Source organism: Lynx rufus, unplaced genomic scaffold (assembly GCF_022079265.1).
Source record: "Lynx rufus isolate CCGP_SWC_20201006 ecotype Redwood Valley unplaced genomic scaffold, mLynRuf1.p SCAF_18, whole genome shotgun sequence".
NCBI classification, from domain to species: domain Eukaryota; kingdom Metazoa; phylum Chordata; class Mammalia; order Carnivora; family Felidae; genus Lynx; species Lynx rufus.
This window is the reverse complement of record NW_025814832.1, coordinates 9,819,391-9,836,584: the sequence shown is the minus strand read 5'-3', so window position 1 is coordinate 9,836,584 and position 17,194 is coordinate 9,819,391. Positions and strand designations below refer to the sequence as shown.

At 51.7% G+C, this 17,194-nt stretch overlaps 2 protein-coding genes across 2 annotated transcripts; one reads left to right on the top strand and one right to left on the bottom strand.

The window, feature by feature from the left end:
* Positions 1–1,454: 1,454 nt before the first annotated feature.
* NLE1 (notchless homolog 1) lies at positions 1,455–8,923 on the top strand. Its single transcript, XM_047080843.1, has 11 exons — positions 1,455–2,135; positions 2,730–2,809; positions 3,717–3,793; positions 3,966–4,063; positions 4,402–4,594; positions 5,104–5,239; positions 5,388–5,434; positions 6,165–6,367; positions 7,527–7,686; positions 7,797–7,867; positions 8,537–8,923. The coding sequence occupies exons 1-11, from the start codon at positions 1,885–1,887 to the stop codon at positions 8,547–8,549; spliced, it is 1,329 nt and encodes a 442-aa protein (XP_046936799.1). The 5' UTR covers positions 1,455–1,884; the 3' UTR covers positions 8,550–8,923.
* Positions 8,924–9,927: 1,004 nt separating this feature from the next.
* FNDC8 (fibronectin type III domain containing 8) lies at positions 9,928–16,878 on the bottom strand. The gene is made up of 4 exons (XM_047080845.1): positions 16,670–16,878; positions 12,855–13,224; positions 11,145–11,381; positions 9,928–10,612 (listed from the first exon to the last, which is right to left on the bottom strand). Exons 1-4 carry the CDS (start codon positions 16,876–16,878, stop codon positions 10,460–10,462), a joined length of 969 nt encoding a protein of 322 aa, XP_046936801.1. The 3' UTR covers positions 9,928–10,459.
* Positions 16,879–17,194: the final 316 nt, after the last annotated feature.

Below are 17,194 nucleotides of genomic sequence, written 5' to 3'. Positions count from 1 at the left end.
TCTGGTAAGAGTCCTCATGTTAGTGGGTCTGCCCTTCAGTTCCTCATCTGTAATGTGGGGAGAGGAAGGTGGGGATTTAACGAGTTATATGTGTGACACGCTTGGAACAATGCCTGACACACTGCCCTCGTTATCATCATTATTGTTATTGCTTTGCAGTATTGAAAACTGCAGACATTTTTTGCTTTTGTACTCAAGAATTATGAATCGATTTGGTCCATTTAAAAAAGAATAATAATTTCTTGCCTGCAACCCAACAGGCTCTAGTTTCCTAAGCCACCCATGCAGGGGCGCTGCTGCCAGAGCCAACCCAATTTAGTCTTCTGCCATTTCCGGTCTCTGATTTGGGGGAAAGTCAACCGCTCAGAGCCTCGATTTCCCCACCTATGAAGTAGGGCAAAAATCCCTGTTCTGCAGAGACAAAAGGCTGTTTGTATCCTGCACGGCACTGGGAGGGACTGGGTCGGGGTGACAGCCACCTGTCCAAGGTGGGGCTGTGGAAGCAGGTACCAGGTGCGCCCACTGCCGAAGCCTGGCCGGCACGGCGTGACACGTCCCCTCCGCCACACCAGAGGGCGCTGTCGCGGGCTGCAGCGCCGCCCTACCCCGGGGGCGGCGCTCCGTCCCGCCTGAGTCTATTTCCTCCACGTGCGAACGCGGGATGGCGGCGGCGGCGGTGGGTGTGCGTGAGTGGGAGCGGGGGCGCTCCGGCCCGGGGTCCCCGAGCTCAGAGGGAAGCGGCAGTGGGGGCCTTCCCGCCCGGCGGCGTGGCTGACCCCCGCGGCGCTTGTAGGCACAGGACGAGGCGGCGGCGCGCGACGTGCAGCGGCTGCTGGTGCAGTTCCAGGATGAGGGCGGGCAGCTGCTGGGCTCCCCGTTCGACGTGCCCGTGGACATCACCCCGGACAAGCTGCAGCTCGTGTGCAACGCGCTGCTGGCCCAGGTGAGCGGCGGCCCGGGCGGTCCCTCTTTCCTCCCCCGGGCGGGAGGGCCTGCTCTGGGCCGGCCCGCAGGGGACCGGGAGATCCAAGGTCTGGGGTTTCGGGGGTCCCAGCGCTCGCCGACACTGGGAGAACCACCCTGGCGCGCGTCCGTGACAGTGCCACCTACGTCGGGGGACGGTCAGGAGATGTATTTCGTGTGACAGCGCTTTACGCTTCGACATGCGAGGTCCACCTGGGAAGAGAGACCGCGCGTTTTGAACGCATCGGGTACATCGTCAGATTCCGCGACGCAGCTCCTCGTTAATATCCCCATCTGACAGTGTGGCCCAGAGGCAGTAAATTATTTGTACGATGCTATGTCGTAGGTGGTAGATTGGGAATTAGAACCCGAATGTCAGGTTCAAAACCCGTGGTCTTCTAAACCAGTGGGGCCATTCATCATTATAGTGGGGTGGGGGGGGTGGGGGCTGGGGGCTTAAAAATATAATACCTAGACCCCACCCCAGGTTTACTACACCAGACCCTGGGGTAAGGCAGAGTCTGTGTTTTCAGCCAGAGTTTTGGATGCTTCTTACACATTGTACATCATGGTGTAGCAGTTTAGAAAACGCCGCATAATCCTGTATACTGACACTAATTCTGGACTTCAGTTTTCTTTCTGGATTAGTCGTTACCAATAGGACGTTGCGTTAATTAGCTGCTCTGAGCCTCAAGTTTTTTCATCTGTCAAGTGGGAATATGAATGCCTGCCTCCCAGGGTTGTTGTGAGATGCAGATAAAGGATTTTAAAGTACTATTTTAAGTATCTTGCAGTTGCTCTTGGAGGATAAAAGAGGCCTTTTTGGGTGGGCATGGTGGGGGTACCCACACCGTGGCTGGAGAGAATGAAGCTTCACCTGGCCACAGCACACTGGGGAGCACCCCTGGCTCCTATCCTTTGATGGAGGAGTTGCCCTTTGCCATTGCCCTCCAGGAGGATCCCGTGCCGCTGGCTTTCTTTGTCCACGATGCTGAGATCGTCTCATCACTGGGGAGGACGCTGGAGTCACAGGCCGTGGAGACAGAGAAGGTCCTTGACATCATCTACCAGCCACAGGCTATCTTCAGGGTCCGTGCTGTGACCCGCTGCACCAGCTCTTTGGAAGGTCACAGCGAGGCAGTCATTTCTGTGGCCTTCAGCCCCACAGGAAAGTAAGGACAGTTGCAGAATCGTGGAATAGAATGTGAGGGTACAGCCTCTGGCTGGGGTGGGGCAGATACCCCAAGTTAACAATCAATGGGACCTCAGGCTGCCTATCATAGACCTGAGCTCAGGGCACGGGTTCCAGGTAGATGACTTCCCCAGTGGGGTTTGGTTTTGAATGACACCCACCTTGGAAGGGCCTTTCTTGGCCTTGATCTCAGGAGAGCTGAACTGTAGGCTTCCTGGCGGTGTGCCCCAGACAAATCACTTTCTGACTTATTTCATCATCTGTGAAACTTGAGTTTGTTTGCTTTTCGCAATCCTACACGGATAACGAGAAACTCTAAATCTGATTATGGCTGTGGCCATTCCTTTTAGAAAGGAAGAAGAGAGATATGGCTGCCTTGAGGTAGGGGGTTCTTCTCCCATATGGTATCAGTGTTATACTTCTCCTCCTCAGGGGAGGGAGAAAAGTCCAGTCCCAGACTATATGCGCAGAAGACAATTGAATAGGCAGCCAAAATGCACATGTGCCCTGTTTTGGTGTAAGCCCTACCCCTTGTCCCCACTGCAGAGGTCAGGTGTCCTCTCTTCTTCCTCAGGTACCTGGCCAGTGGCTCCGGAGACACCACTGTGCGCTTCTGGGATCTCAGCACCGAGACACCCCATTTCACATGCCAGGGTCAGTATGCAGTTAGCCATTTAGAGGGAGGGTCTTAACCCAGTGGTAGGTGGGTGATCATTTACTCAGCTCTTTAGTTTCTGAGGAGGCCCAGAGCCAATTCAACCCCTTAACCCAGTTAGCAGCTGCCTGTTCCTAGGTAGAGGCTATCCTTGAACCCAGCCAGCCACTTCCAGAGACTGGACCAGAGAGAGGGTGTGGGGTTGTGAGTTGTTTTGAGTAGCAAGGAGAACCTGCCTTAAATCCAACCCCCACCACAGTGGTTCTCAAACTTGAGCATTGGAATCAGCAGGGAGGCTTGTTAACCTACAGGTTGCTGGGCCCCACCCCCGAGTTTTTGTCTCTTTAGTTCTGGGATGAGGCCTGAGAATTTGCATTTCAAGTTTCCAGCTGGTGATGATGCTGCTAGTTTGAGGTCACACTAGCTGGGTGACCTTGTGTGGGCAGGGCCTGCTCCCTAAGCTTCAGTCTTGTCATCTGGAAAATTGGGAATAATTTTTGCTTTGCTCCATACCCTTAAGCAAATTCCAGAGCACATCACACATAGAGTAATTACTGGTTGGTGAAATGTGTTTTAGTTTCACGTGTATGTATGAGTATACTAGGTTTCCAGGTAGCATGCATTTCTTACTTTTGGTCAAGGTAAAAAAAAAAAAGGATTTGAAACTTTATACCACGTATCATGGAAGGAATTATTAGCGGAAGTACTATCTATGCAGCAGGATGCACGGCTGTAGCACTTGGGATGAATTCTTCCTTTGCCTAGAAAACTGCGTCTCCCCTTTGGTTTGACCAATCATTTATTCTCGGGCTAGCTGAGGAGTTTCTGCAGCGTGTCAGGCGTGCTAGGTACTGGGGATAAAGACAGATATGTGCTTCTTGCTTTCTCCCTCCCCTGCTTTCCTAGGACACAGACACTGGGTCCTTAGCATATCCTGGTCCCCAGATGGCAAGAAGTTGGCCTCGGGCTGCAAGAATGGCCAGGTAGATGGTGGTCATGGTAACCAGTCAGGGACTCTGGGCTTCCTTCCTAGGACATGGGTCAAGTGAGGTTCTGGGGCCTTCAGGGAAAGATGGATTGGGGGCAGTGGGCGGGAACTTTGGTGGACCTAGGGACAGGATGGAGAGGGTTATTCAGTAAGCTTCTGTCCCTCAGATTCTCCTGTGGGACCCAAGCACAGGGAAGCAGGTGGGCAGGCCCCTCGCTGGCCACAGCAAGTGGATCACAGGCCTGAGCTGGGAGCCCCTCCACGTGTAAGTGATGCTCACAGAACTGGGGGAAGTGAGGAGCCAGGGCTTCAAGGTGGTCTCCTCCCTTGCTTGATGCAGAGGGGTTTTGCCTCAGGGGGTGGGATGGCCAGCCCGACTGACAGTACTGGCATGGCGGGCAGTGGGCTAGGGCTTCCAAATCTGTGTTGCTGCTTGAGAGGGGGCTGTTCATCATGGGCCCTGAGAGTTGCCTTGCAATGCAGCTGGGTCTTGGAGTCAGGAAGCTGTTGAGTCATTGTCCCTGGCCTTTGAGCTAAGGGGGGGGGGGTGCTATTGCTGTTCCCACATCAGAAGTGGGGCCACATCTCCCTTCCCCTCTCCAGGAACCCCGAGTGCCGCTATGTGGCCAGCAGCTCCAAGGATGGCAGCGTGCGGGTCTGGGATACAACTGTGGGCCGCTGTGAGCGCATCCTCACCGGGCACACACAGTCAGTCACCTGTCTCCGGTGGGGAGGGGACGGGCTTCTCTACTCTGCCTCCCAGGACCGCACCATCAAAGTCTGGAGGGCTCACGATGTAAGAGCTGGGAGGGTCCAGAGAGCAGCCTGGGGAAATCTCGGGCCATGAGATGCCAGGGCTGGAAGGAATGTTGACCAGTGTGTTCTGGGATCCGGGTGGCAGGAGGTGCTTCAGGAACAGTGGGTTCCTGTGGTTGGTGCTGCATGATAGTGGAGGTTCCAGTGTTCATTAACGTGGTCCAGAAATTGCCGCTGCAGGAAGCCTGTTGTTAGTTTTATTAAACCTGCCACATCCCAGAGTTACTTGACTGGAACCCTTTTCTTCTCACATACTTAAGTTCCTTTCCATGAAACATACTTTTGGAAACAACAGTCTGGGCCAGTACCTGCATTTTGTAAGTAAGGAGAGACTTCAGCCCAGAGCGGTGATTTGATTAAGATCACAATGAACGAGGGACCTAATTCTGAGTCCCATGTCGCTGTCTTCTGGGGCTAATCTGGGGGTACCAGTTCCCTAGGGTGGAGAGTAGGGTGGGTGTGCGTCTGACTGGTCTTCCTCTGCCCTAGGGTGTGCTGTGCCGGACCCTGCAAGGCCACGGCCACTGGGTGAACACCATGGCACTCAGCACTGACTACGCCCTGCGCACGGGCGCCTTCGAGCCAGCTGAGGCCTCGGTTAACGCCCAAGATCTCCGAGGGTCCTGTGAGTGCGTGGGAGAGGGCCGCCTGGGAAGGAGCCGGTTCTTGGGCTTAGTGTGCAACCTGGGCCGGGGGTGTTTGCCATTTGTGTTGGATTTTCTAATCATCCTTGTTCCTCATCTTTTCCTCTCCCCTCTGGTACCTGGCCACAGTGCAGGAGTTGAAGGAAAGGGCTCTGAGCCGATACAGCCTCGTGCGGGTGAGTGTGTGCCTGCTGCCAGCATGCCCGGCTCCTTACTCTTCCTCCACTGGTCTCTCAAACCTTCTGCAGGCACTCAGGCCCCTCCCCCTTCTAGGCCGAGCTCAGACGTTCCTCTTCCAGAAAGTTCTTCATGAAAATCCTAGTTTTTAATCCTGAAATCTTAATGTATAGGACCATGTGATTTTTGTTGTGTTCACTTGCTTATCTGTTTATTGCATTTTCTGTATTTTTTATTGTGTTTAATTTAAGTAGCACATTCATGTGGTCGAGGCTTCAAAGAACACAAAAAGGTAGATGGTGAAGAAGTCTCCCGTCTCTGTTGCCCATCCATCCTTTCCTTCTGGAAACATCCAGAGCTACTAGTGTCCTGTCTTTCCTTCCAGAGACTTCATACCTCTACATACACGTGTATGTGTACACAGGATGCAGCATACATACACGTGTGTACAAACCCACACATAAAATCTTTCCCTTTTTTAGTACACTATTCTGTACCTTGCTTTTTCTTGTGATTATGTATCTTAGAAATTATCCCAGGTGCATAACATTTCCTTTTGCGGGAAGTGACTGCCAGGGGTCCCATGTGAGTTGGTAGCAGGCCAGGCCTCATTTCTCCTATTCCTGGCCTCCGTGCTGGTGTTGGGCAATCAGTGGTGCGTTTGCTGCCCAGGTCGGGCTCTCCTGTCTGAGACCGTGCCCAACACGGTGTGCTTTCTCCCTCTCCTAGGGCCAGGGCCCAGAGAGGCTAGTGTCTGGTTCAGATGACTTCACCTTATTCCTGTGGTCCCCAGCAGAGGACAAGAAGCCCCTCGCACGGATGACGGGACACCAGGCCCTCATCAACCAGGTGCTCTTCTCCCCTGACTCCCGCATCATCGCCAGTGCCTCCTTTGACAAGTCCATCAAACTGTGGGATGGCAGGACAGGCAGGTGAGTGGAGGCGTGGGGAGGGAGAGGAAGGTCCTCTAGAAGGCACTGGTCCTCTAGAAGGAGCTTGGCTGTGCCACTTACCTGCTGCGTGGCCTTGGCAAGCATTTGGATATTCTGAGCCTTGTCTCCTCTTTTGTAATATGCAGACCTACCTCTCAGCTTTGTTACAAGGACTAAGGGAGATGGTATATTTAGGACTGGCAATAAATGGGCACTGAAGTGCTAGTTCCTTTTGTATCGAAGGAGAGAAATGACCTTAAGACGGCCAGGATTGTGGCAGAAGTGTAGACTTGAGCTGCAGTCATTTTCCGGCCCCCCTCAAAGTGTGGTCCACAGACCAGCTGCTGCAGCATCACCTGGGAGCTTGATAGAAATGCAGTCTTGGGCCCCACCCCAGACCTTAAGAATCAGAATCTGCATCTTTTTTTTTTTCAAGGTTTTTTTTTTTTTTTTTTTAATTTATTTTTGGGACAGAGAGAGACAGAGCATGAACGGGGGAGGGGCAGAGAGAGAGGGAGACACAGAATCGGAAACAGTCTCCAAGCTCTGAGCCATCAGCCCAGAGCCTGACGCGGGGCTCGAACTCCCGGACCGCGAGATCGTGACCTGGCTGAAGTCGGACGCTTAACCGACTGCGCCACCCAGGCGCCCCCAGAATCTGCATCTTAATAAAGTCATCAGCTGATTCTGCTCCCATTGAAGTCTGAAAAACCTCAGTATAACGAGATACTGTACCCTTGAGGTTAATCAGGTCAGCAGAGAGGCAAAGATACGGGCAAGAAGAGAAAGGGGATGAGGGAAACCCTTGCTGGGGCCTTGCTGTCTCGGCCATTGTGTGTTTCCGTATAGCGGTCTTTGAAATAGGTCGTTCCCTTCTTTTTCAAGATAAGGAAACTGAGTCTCAGAGACTTATCCAAAATGACAAGTCCTAATGACTTGTCCAAATAGACATAGCTAATCTGTATTGACCTGAAAGTGCCAGGTGAGCCTGGCCCACTACTCCATGCCACTTGTCAGCAAGCAACTTGTGTTAGGGGGATATCAGGCAGATGGGCTGAGCAGGGACTACACTGGATTCGAAGTCATGCAAAGTTGTCCAGATACGGAGGGCACAGGGGCCCCTTCAGACCTAATACCCATCATCACTTTCCTGGCCCAGGTACCTGGCTTCCCTGCGTGGCCATGTGGCTGCTGTGTACCAGATTGCGTGGTCAGCCGATAGCCGGCTCCTGGTCAGTGGTAGCAGTGACAGCACGCTGAAGGTGTGGGATGTGAAGGGCCAGAAGCTGGCTGCTGATCTTCCAGGCCACGCAGATGAGGTATGGCTGACCTCGTGAGCAGAGGTGGGGCAGGTGGGGGTTGAAGCCTGGCCCTCCTGCCCCCCCACCCCACACCTTACCTGCTTCTCCCCACCCCCACCTCGGTTTAGGTATATGCTGTCGACTGGAGTCCAGATGGCCAGAGAGTGGCAAGTGGTGGGAAGGACAAATGCCTCCGGATGTGAGTTTTGGGGAGGTGGCGGTTGGTGTGCTTGGCTCTCCTGCCCTTAAGTTGGCCACTCCTCGCACCTTTCCCTTCTGGCGTAGAATTCTAAGGGTTCTCCAGGTGCCTAAGACAGCGTGTGGTGCCACGTTCTCTCGGTGGTTAAGAGGGAGAACTGCAGAATTACAGTGATTATGGGAGACCCTGACGGTGCTCTCCAAAGGGCGAGCCCAGAGTCCCTCCAGCATGAGGCAGTAGTTCTTAGAACACTGGGTTTTGAAGGCATCACACCTAGTTCCGATCCTGGTTCCGACTTTCATTGTGCGGTTTTGGAGAGCGTGGTTCACCTGCCTCCTGAGAGTTGTCAAGCCTCAGTAGATGGGAAGATTAAAGATAGGAGGCAAACACACTTGGGAACCCAAAGCATGTGTACTTGTAAATGTTGTCATTGTTTGCTATCAGATGACCTTGGTGGGCATCTGAGAGGCCAGGCCCTGGGATGAGGTCTCGGCCGGGACAGGCAGTGGGTGCCCAGCGTGAGTTTGGGTGGCCAGAGCAGAAATGGTAGCCAGTCTCTTAATGACCAAGTGAATACAGGTTCTCCCCCGTAGTGGGCTCCTGGGATTATATGGCAGCCTCCCCTTCCCAAGATAGGATCCCCATGCTGTTCCCTCCCCTTCTCCACAGATGGAGGAGATGAGAAATCCCAAGTTCTTGGACTCCCACCTGGACTCAGCTGCTGCCAGTGCCCGCCCTGACAGAGACCAAAGGCCAGGGTGGTGCCCCTGTGAACCAGTGTGGTCTGCTGTCCTAGGACAGACCCCAGTGAGGTCCCTCCCCAGAGCAGGAGGTCGAAGTTACGGGAAAATATCACTGGGCTCAGCCGTTGGCCGTTACTCCGTACCTTGCTGGGGGGGGGGGGGGGCAGGCAGTGACCAGACCCTTGCTGCTGCCCCTCCTCCTTGCCTGAATGTTCTCTCTATTCAGCATCAGACCCTGGATCCTGTGACCAAATAAATAACTTCTATTTTGTGTGTTCGGGTTAATTCCTTGTCCCCAAGGCTCACCCAAGGGCTGTGCTGAGTCAGTCTGTCTAACCTTTCCCTCCGGGCTACACCAAAGCCATACTGACTGGGAGGTGGCCTTTCTTCTCTTTCTCTTGTGCCTACGAGGGAGAGGCTTGTTGTGGCTGGGGGCGCTGGTGGAAGCCATAGGATAGTGGCCAGAGGATGATGTGAGCTTGTGCTGTCCAGTGTGGCAGATGCTAGCGACATGTGGCTGTGTTTACCAGAATACCACAATGGTTAGAAGTGCAGTTCTGTGATGCTAGCTGAAGGCTACTCACTGCACCGGACGGCACAGATGGAGAACACCTTCACCAGCCCATGGAGTTGTGCGGGCCAGTGTTGTTCTAGGGCTTCTTTTGTCCGCCCCTCTCTCACACAACACACTTCCTGAGCTCCTGCAGTGCACCGAGCACTGTGCCGGGCTCTCAGGGTACAGAGCAGAAGGTGACCGCTGTCCCAGGGGGCTCCCTCTAACAGTGTGCAGTGGTGAGGGCTCTAGCAGAAGTGGGTGTGATGTGACATGGGAGGATGGTTCTCTGCCCCATAAGGACTGTCACACAGTGAAAGGAATCCCCACCAGATGTCCTCAAATGCTTGAACAAAGTCTTGCCTCCCATGCATCCTGCCTTTGCTTTGTCCCGTTTCAATGCTCCGGCAGTTCGATTCTTGTACGGACTGCTCAAGGCCATGGCATTTCTAACCTCTTATCCCCCGCCCACTATGCCTTTGTGATTTTGCACATCATCTGGATGTGCTCTGTCTCCACCTTGTGTGTCTGCAGGGAGGCTGCAGGAAGGGCAAAGGGGGCCACCAGTGGCGGAGTTCCTACCCTGTGCACTCGTTCTATGTGCTCACGTGATCCTCATGGGACCCCTACTGTCCTGCCCGTAGGGTTCTCACCTCCCTGAAACAGCCCAGGAATCTTAGATGGTTTGTCCGTGCCCTCACATCCAGGAAAAACTAGGATTAGAGCAGACCCTGCCCCATAACCTGTGCACTTTGCGCCACGTCCTTCCAGAGCTTGTTGACAATCGACGAGCTGCCACCACCTCTGTCCAGTGTTGCTGTTTATCCCAGTGTATGTGCGTTTTAGTCTTTAACATTTCTTCCTCCCCCAGGGAAAGGGGGATATGTTCCATATCCCCCCAGCCCCTGACCCAGACTCTCAGTCCTGGCAGAAGCTAGGAAGGTGAATGGCAGCCAGCCTGGCTGTCAACACGAAGCACAATTAGGTATGCTGGGTGACCTGCAGTGCTTTAATAAGGGACTGGACCCAGCCCAGATCTGGGGAGGAGGATGCCAAGCAGCTGTAGGCAGTAGCTGACCTGACCTGGCCTGTGGCGTCTCCAGGTGAATGGAGCTCCTATCTAGCCTAGGCCCAGACCCAGGAGTGTAGATTTGGGAGCATTGCCACCAGGCTCCGGGCAGGGTGGTCAGCAGTTCCCTGGCATGGTGCTGGTGGTACATCTCACGATTCTGGTTCCTGAGAGCCCTGGGCTGAGGCTGAAGCTGAAGATAGGTGAGGGGCTTCCCAGGGCCCCCCTTAGTAGGGAAATAGGTATTCCAGATCTTCCAGCTTCCGCATCTCCTCCAACCCGATGGAGACGGTTTTCCGCTGGGGTTCCTTGCGCTGCACGGTGATCTGGATGGGGTTGTTCTCGGGGAAGCTGTTCAAGTCAGTGGCCACGGTTGCAAACTGAAGTAAAACAAAACTCCTCAGAATTCCATCCCAGACCTGACCCTAGCTCAGCTCTTCATCTCTGCAACCCCCTTGTTGTTTGCCAAATGGGATCTTAGGTAGCCTTACCGCCTGTTCACAGACTCCAGAAACAGGTACAAACCAGTGCCTTCTCTGTCGTGTGAGGTTTCCAACCACAGTCGTCTGGGCCTCTCCTCCCATGCCCCTGCCCACCTCCCTTCCCTTCTTCGTCCCCCTTTCACCTCTTCCCTGTGTTTCCCTCGGTGCCCTTAACTTCCTGGCCCACTCACGATTATTATGAGTTGAAGAATCCCAAAAGTAGTGGCTTTGGAAGCTGAACATTACAGAGGTGCTGGTGAATATATTAGTTTGCATTCCTAGTGGGCCCCAGAGTGGTGTAATCCTTAAACCTCCCAGAAGGAAGCAGCCTGGAATTCATGCTCATCCGCCCAGGCAGAAAGGCAGCCAGCAAGAAGATGAGTTGCCTCCAAATCCCCTGACCTCCCGGCCCTCTTCTCCCAGGGCTCACTTTGTAGGGCTTGCACCACTTCCCCACCCCGGCTGTGTTGGCCGCACGGACGGTGAGGCAGTAACTCGTGTTAGGCTTCAGCTCCATCAGCTTGACAGTGGTGCCCAAGATCTTGTTGAAGATCCACGGGCGATTCTTTGTCTTGGGCGGCTCATTGTCTTTTGTCTTGACCACCTCCTGCAACAGGACCTGGTAGAAACTGACCTGCTGCTTGCCCAGGGAATACGTCCAGGAAATCTAGAAGAAGAGACCCCCCCGCCACCAGGCTTCCTCAGACCTGCTCCAGGCTGTCCTCCCCTCACCTCCCACCCCCAACCATGGGTCCGAATGCCCCACTCCCATCCCCTGTCCCTCCTGGGGCTGAGGCAGGTCTGATGGAAGGGATAAGGCATGCTACGGGCCTGTAGCATTTGCAACTCTCCCTGGGCAGCCCCACCCACCTCAGGGTGTGACCCCAGCCCATATTTCTTCTAGACTAGTTGAGAGGGACCTTAGAGATCATCTTGTGCACCTCACTCCTTGCAGATGAGATTACGGGTTCAGAGAAGGCGGGTGGCTGGCCCGTGGTCACACAGTGACAGAGCCAAAGTTCAAACCAGTAGTTCCAGAGCCCACATATTTTGTGCTACAACAGTGGTTGCCAAGCCTGGCTAAGGAGCTGGGGGAGTTTTTATAATACTGCAGATTCCTGGCCATGCTGTCTTCTCTCAGGTCTCCCATTACCAATTTCTCCTCCATCTAGGCCAGTGGTTCTCAAAGTTGGGTGTGCATCAGAACCCCCTAGAGGACCTGTTAAAACAGACTGCTGGCCCCCACAGTTTCTGATTCAGTAGGCCCAGGTGGAGGGGGAGGAGAGGAGAATTTAAATTTCAAACATGTTGCCATACGATGCTGACACTGTTGGTGGTCTGGGAACCACACTTGGAGAGACACTGCTCATCTGGGACTTCCAGATTTATCTTCCTAAAATACAGCTCAAATATCACCTTATATCACCAGATAGAAGGCTTTGCAAAAAGCTGTTCTCTACTGCTTACAGAAAAATCTATACAGTAGTCTAACGTTGCAGGACCTCCAAAAAAATGACTCCAGGCTAACTTCCCCCACTCTGTTCCCTGTCCTGGACCTGGAACAGTGCTACTCAACATGAGGCCCATCAGCACCACCTGAGAATTTGTTAGTGGTGCAAATTCTCAGGCCCCACCCCAGACCTACTGAATCAGAATCTCTAGGGATGAGGCCCAGGAATCTCATTTTTAAGAAGACGGTTGGCTCTGTAGGCACAGAAAAGTGCGAGAGCCCTACATTGGGACCTGGCTGTTTGCTCCCACTTTTTCCCACCTGTGAGGTGTTGCTAGTGTCAACCCCTCCATGGAATGTCTTTCTCCCATCCCTGGATGTTTAAATCCTACCTCTGCGTCCCAGCTTAAACGCTACCAAAGCCACCAAGCTTATTCCTACACCTGGAAGTAATTTTTCTTTCCCCCTGAATTCCTGGTGGCACTTGATCTGAACTCTGCCCATAGAACTGCATCCAATCCAGCTTGCACTGGAGTGCTTTACAGACATGGCCTCTCTCCTGTGCCAGGAGCGTGAGGTCAGGATGCAGGTGGTAGGCATCTTCGCACTCCCTGTGGAGCTCAGCTCAGTGCCTGGCACACAGGGGCGGCCAGTAAGCCTGTACCTGAAGGCACGAAGAGGGAAACTCACCACAGCCGTGGAGTCGCTGACTGTGTGTTCGCAGATGAAGGGCGCCTCCGGCACATCCATGACCACAGAGGACTCTGAGGGTGTTGAGGAGGTGTCTGTGTCCAGCTCAGGGTTGTCAAGGTCCAGCAGGCCCCCAGGGACCATTTGGGACTTCAGTGGACGGGGGCAGAGAGCCAGGTCCCTCTTGTGTGTGTCGTTGCCCATCGAGGAGAGGCTGAGTTTGTTCAGCTCCCCCTCTAGCATCCCTGCAAAGAAGCTGCTGTTGGGCTGGGTCACAGCCAGTTTGATGGGATTCAACAAGGTGGATGAGAGTGGGGAGATGCTGGTGTCGTCAGAGCTGCATTCAGAATCCTCCACTGGCATCGGCTTCCTGAGTGGGAGGGAGACAGGTGAGCCCACTGAAGGAGGCCACCCCAGCCCATGCAGCTGGGAAGCTCCCCGAAGGCAGGCCTTGAGCCTGACTCGCCAGTAACCCCAGATGCTTCTGAATAGCTCAGAACATCCTTATCACCCTGCAGCAGTCCATTCAACCCACCAGGGCACTTACTGAAAGATGCAGATTCCTGGTCCCTGCCCCCACCCCCCCGCCCCGCTTTGGGATGGGACTGGGGAAGCTACTAAAGTATCTTTAATAAGATCTTCAGATGATTCTGAGGCATGTGTTCTGAGGCCCAGAATTTGAGAAACACTGCTAAAATCTTAAGTCCTCCTTCCACAGCAGGGTGCAAATACCCTGGGGAATGCCCAAACCAATCTAGTGGGGTATGGGAAAATATCTAAGTGTCTAAATTAAAAATAGTTAAGCTTTACTAATACTTACTTGCTACTGTTGAACAGTAATTACTAATTAGATTTTGCAACATTTAACAATATTTATTAATATGTAGCATGTAAAGTTAACAATAGTACACGTAAATATGAATATATTGGGGTAAAAGCTCAAAAACCTTTCTTCCATTCTAATTTTGTTAAATTATGAAATATTTTAGACATACATGAGATATCAAGAATAATATATTAATATATAATAATGTATGGTGATTATAGTTAGTACTACTATATTGTATGTTTGAAAGTTGCTAAGAAAGGGGCACCTGGGTGGCTCAGTCGGTTGAGCGTCTGACTTCGGCTCAGGTCAGGATCTGGTGAACTGTGAGTTTGAGCCCCGCGTCTGGCTCTGTGCTGACAGCTCAGAGCCTGGAGCCCGTTTCAGATTCTGTGTCTCCCTCTCTCTGCCCCTTCCCCACTCATGCTCTGTCTGTGTCTCTCAAAAATGAATAAACATTAAAAAAAATTTTTTTAAACAAAAAGAAGAAGAACGTTGCTAAGAAAGTAGAACTTGAAAGTTCTTATCATAAGAAATAAGTCTATAACCACGTGTGGTGATGGATGGTAATGAAACTTACTGGGATAATCACTTCATAATAGTACGTATCAAATCATGTACACCTTCTAAAGCCTCAGCAGTACAGTTAAAGCCCCTGACACTTGTGTCCCCCTCCTCAGTCTGCATCCTCCCGCTCAGAGGTAACCAGTATAGCACATTCCAAATTTTGTGTTTATTCTTCATGTGTGTTTCTAAAGCTTTGTTACATGTGTACGCTATCCTTACACAAGTTGTTATTTTGCATATTTTAAAACTTCATATAAATAAATGGTGTCATATCCATCAGCAGCTTGCTTTTTTCATTCAACATTGGTTTTTTTAGATTCATTTGTATTGATACATGTAGTTCTGGTTCAGACATTTTAACTGTTGTTCACTTTCCATTACATGGACATTTGTCTTGTTACCAATTCTTTGCTATTACAAAGAAAAACCTTGTACCTGTTTCCTTAGTTTGTTTTTTTGTTTGTTTGGTTGGTTTTTTTTTTTACTGATGTAGTCCAGAATCCAAAAAGGTTCGGTCTCAAATCTTTTTTTTTTTTCCTTGACCAAAAGGAAGAAATACATACTACCTGGAAACCTGGTATACTCATACATACGTGTAAAACTGAAACACATTTCATGAACCAGGAATTACTCTATGTGTGATGTGCTCTGGAATTTTCTATTCTTCTGTTTCATTTTTATAATCCTGGTCTCTGTCAACTAGAATGAGTTGCTCACCCATTAATGGACAACAACCCACATTTTGAAGAGCAGTGGTATAGCAGGAGCAGTCACTGGGCCTTTGGGGACCAAGTACCCTAACCAAGGTCACAAGGTGAGTTGAAGGCAGAGGTTGAACCAGAACCCAGATCTCCTGGGTCCCATGCCTCACAGCTCCCATCTGCCTCTGGTGCATTCTGGCTCCTCTCCTCTGCTTCTTACCCCATTTCCCCAGCTGCTCAGGACAGATCGAGCAATCAATACACATGCCCGGATCCCTCACTCCAGGCCAACCACTGGCTTCATGGCTGATGGATATGCCAACTTTTCCTTGAGTTCCAGCCCCAAAGACTACCTCCTGAGAAATCCTGATCCGCCCAAACCTTCTATGCTAGCCTTTGGTGAACATTTGCCATAGGTGACTCCCCCATCAAGGTCCTTTGTAGGCTGGAGTCTTGTATTTAGGTCACTTATACTTCAGATTGTCCTAATGAGTCTCTATTTATCTGTAAGATTTAAAGCAATTTTTAAAGCTAATCTCTGCACCCAACACAGGGATCGAACCCACAACCACAAGATCAGAGAGTCACATGCTCTACCGACTGAGCCAGCCAGGCACCCCAAGAATATCTGTTTTAGATTCTCTTATTCAAAAGAGCAGTGCTGAAGTGGGCACAGAAAGTAGTTAAGTATCGAGCTATATGCTGGACAAAAATTTTTTATGCTCTTCATGACAGGCCTGCTGGATGGGTGTTAGCCCCGTTTTGCAAATGAGGGACTGAAGGTCCCTGATCTTAATTAATTTGTCTACAGTCATGTATCTTAAGTGATAGAACTTGGATCTGAACTTGGGCTCCTAGCCCAAGATTTTCCTGTCATATCACATGACATTTCCTACAAGTATCTGTCACTTTAGCCACACCTGCTTACTTATAGGTCCCTCAGGGACTGGACGTCATATCCCTTTCATGTAATCAAGACTAGCTACACAGTTCATGGGGCCACTTCTTCAAAATTATTAAGAATTTCTAGACAGTGACAGCCCTGTCTGGTTCCTCAAGGTGTCCTGTCATAGCACAGATTGGGCTTATTATTCTTGATTCTTGCCGAACATCTCCACACACACACACACACACACACACACACACACACACACACCCACACACACCAGACTGAGAGCTCCTTGAAGGCAGGGGCTGTGTTTTTCAACTCTGCATTCCTAGAACTTGACATTAGGCCAGACACCTTAGAGATGCTCAGAGAATTTTGTGGAACAAACTAAAGAGAACCCAGCATCACTGAGGAAGAACAATAAACTTCAGGCTGACAGCAGGCAGACTATTGGGGGGACATAACCAGGCAGGCAAAGGCACCAAAAGGGGGGACTGAGGAAGAGGAGCCATGGGGAATGGAATGGATTAGGGGTGTCTGTATGGGGGTGTAGGAGTGGGGAGGACCACAGCTAGACAAAGCAGGATGAGAAGTACCGTCAACAAAACTCTAATCCTTGAAGGCCTTTTGGAGCAGGAGGCCTCCAAGCCTCCAAGAACTGATTTGGGGTCAGACATCCAAAGTGCAACCTGTACACGTGCCGTGCTCTTCCCGGGGAGTTCAGGGACCAAGCTGTGACAGGTCAAGGAAGCAGCATTGCTTTTCCGAGACCCTCTCCTTGCCCCTCAGCTCCAGCCTTAGAAAGAAGGAAAGGACCAGACTTGTGTCTTACGGTAGATTGACAGTATCTTCCTCCAAGAAGTTAACCAAACTGCCTCTTGTGGAAAGTGGGAGTCCTTTGGTAGTGACGGTCCTGTTCATAGACTTGGGGTTTGGAAAAGGCTTGGACATTTGATCGAGTGCATTCAGAACATTGAGGTTTTCCTTCTTCAGCATGGCCTCCCCCCCATCTCCCACTTTACACAGTGCCTTTGATGCCATCTTGTCTGTTTTGGGACCGCAGCCGTCACCACACAGCTGACAGGAAGCAGAGAGAAACTGGGGGCAGTGGACCCACCCTTAGTTTGCGTGGGCTGGGGGTGCAATGAGCTGACTTCATAATCACAGCAGAGTGTAACAATTAGGGGCCAGCCTCCCCCTTGATCGAGGCTGCTGCCGCCCAGGGCCAGTGTGAGGAGTGGGGTACAAGGGACAGGCTACATCATCCCTTGGGCCCCTTCCAGTTCTAATGCTCTGTGGTTACAGCAACCCTGTCCTTCTCTGAAGATCTCAAAATGCTTACCACCTGTTCCCTTTG

Excerpts from the sequence above, each read along its gene's own strand:
- NLE1 (XM_047080843.1), top strand. The coding sequence starts at position 1,885 with ATGGAGGAGTTGCCCTTTGCCATTGCCCTCCAGGAGGATCCCGTGCCG. Across the intron at positions 2,136-2,729 it reads GCCTTCAGCCCCACAGGAAA|GTACCTGGCCAGTGGCTCCG; the intron begins GTAAGGACAGTT and ends CTTCTTCCTCAG. Across the intron at positions 5,435-6,164 it reads GCCGATACAGCCTCGTGCGG|GGCCAGGGCCCAGAGAGGCT; the intron begins GTGAGTGTGTGC and ends TCCCTCTCCTAG.
- FNDC8 (XM_047080845.1), bottom strand. The coding sequence starts at position 16,878 with ATGGCATCAAAGGCACTGTGTAAAGTGGGAGATGGGGGGGAGGCCATG. Across the intron at positions 13,225-16,669 it reads GAAGATACTGTCAATCTACC|GAAGCCGATGCCAGTGGAGG; the intron begins GTAAGACACAAG and ends CCTCCCACTCAG. Across the intron at positions 10,613-11,144 it reads AGTGGTGCAAGCCCTACAAA|TTTGCAACCGTGGCCACTGA; the intron begins GTGAGCCCTGGG and ends GTTTTACTTCAG.